Here is a 538-nt window from a genome sequence, read left to right as displayed (position 1 = left end):
CACCGGACACCATCTGAAACGTGCCTTTGTCAGTTAGTATGGCTGGTAAGCGCCCTCCCTACCCACCCACCCATGAGGGATGGATGAAGACCATGTTCCTCCGCTTGGCCCAGCGAGAGAAGACAACTTTCTCAGTGATGAAGCGGTGTGCACCACGCGGGGCTCTCTCGTGGACCAGGTACATGCGGCACTCGTCCAGCTTGCCCTTCTCAAAGTAGTGGTACTGCACGGTGGGGTGGTTCTTCTCCCTGGTGACAAGAGGGGGTTCCTACAGCTCCTGTTCCCTGGGTGAGGGAGATGCCAGCCTGAACAGCTCAGGAGCAGAGAGCCCTCAGGGGCCAGCTGCAATCAGGGATCTCTGCTCTCCTCTCTGGGCACGCAGGACTCTAGATCCCACAGCTACACAAAGCCATGGGGGTGCATCCTGCCCCCCCTGAGCCTCAGCAGTAGAGGATTTTACAAGCAGGCTGGATAAGGGATGAGTCCTGTCCCCAGGACAGGGCTGGGGCAGAGGAATGCACCAGCAGGCTCCTCCTGC

The 538-nt window shown here is 59.3% G+C and overlaps 1 protein-coding gene across 4 annotated transcripts in view; it reads right to left on the bottom strand.

Moving 5' to 3' along the window:
• ST6GALNAC4 (ST6 N-acetylgalactosaminide alpha-2,6-sialyltransferase 4) overlaps positions 1-538 on the bottom strand; it is a 21998-nt gene that overhangs the window by 11601 nt on the left and 9859 nt on the right. For all 4 annotated transcript variants that reach the window (XM_006029719.3, XM_025211237.1, XM_025211235.1 and 1 more), the window contains one exon: positions 71-248. In XM_006029719.3, the coding sequence (XP_006029781.2) occupies positions 71-248 (178 nt within the window). The remainder of the gene's footprint in view (positions 1-70; positions 249-538) is intronic.

This window comes from Alligator sinensis, unplaced genomic scaffold (genome assembly GCF_000455745.1).
Source record: "Alligator sinensis unplaced genomic scaffold, ASM45574v1 scaffold388_1, whole genome shotgun sequence".
Taxonomy (NCBI): Eukaryota; Metazoa; Chordata; order Crocodylia; family Alligatoridae; genus Alligator; species Alligator sinensis.
This window is presented reverse-complemented; position numbering and strand designations above follow the sequence as displayed.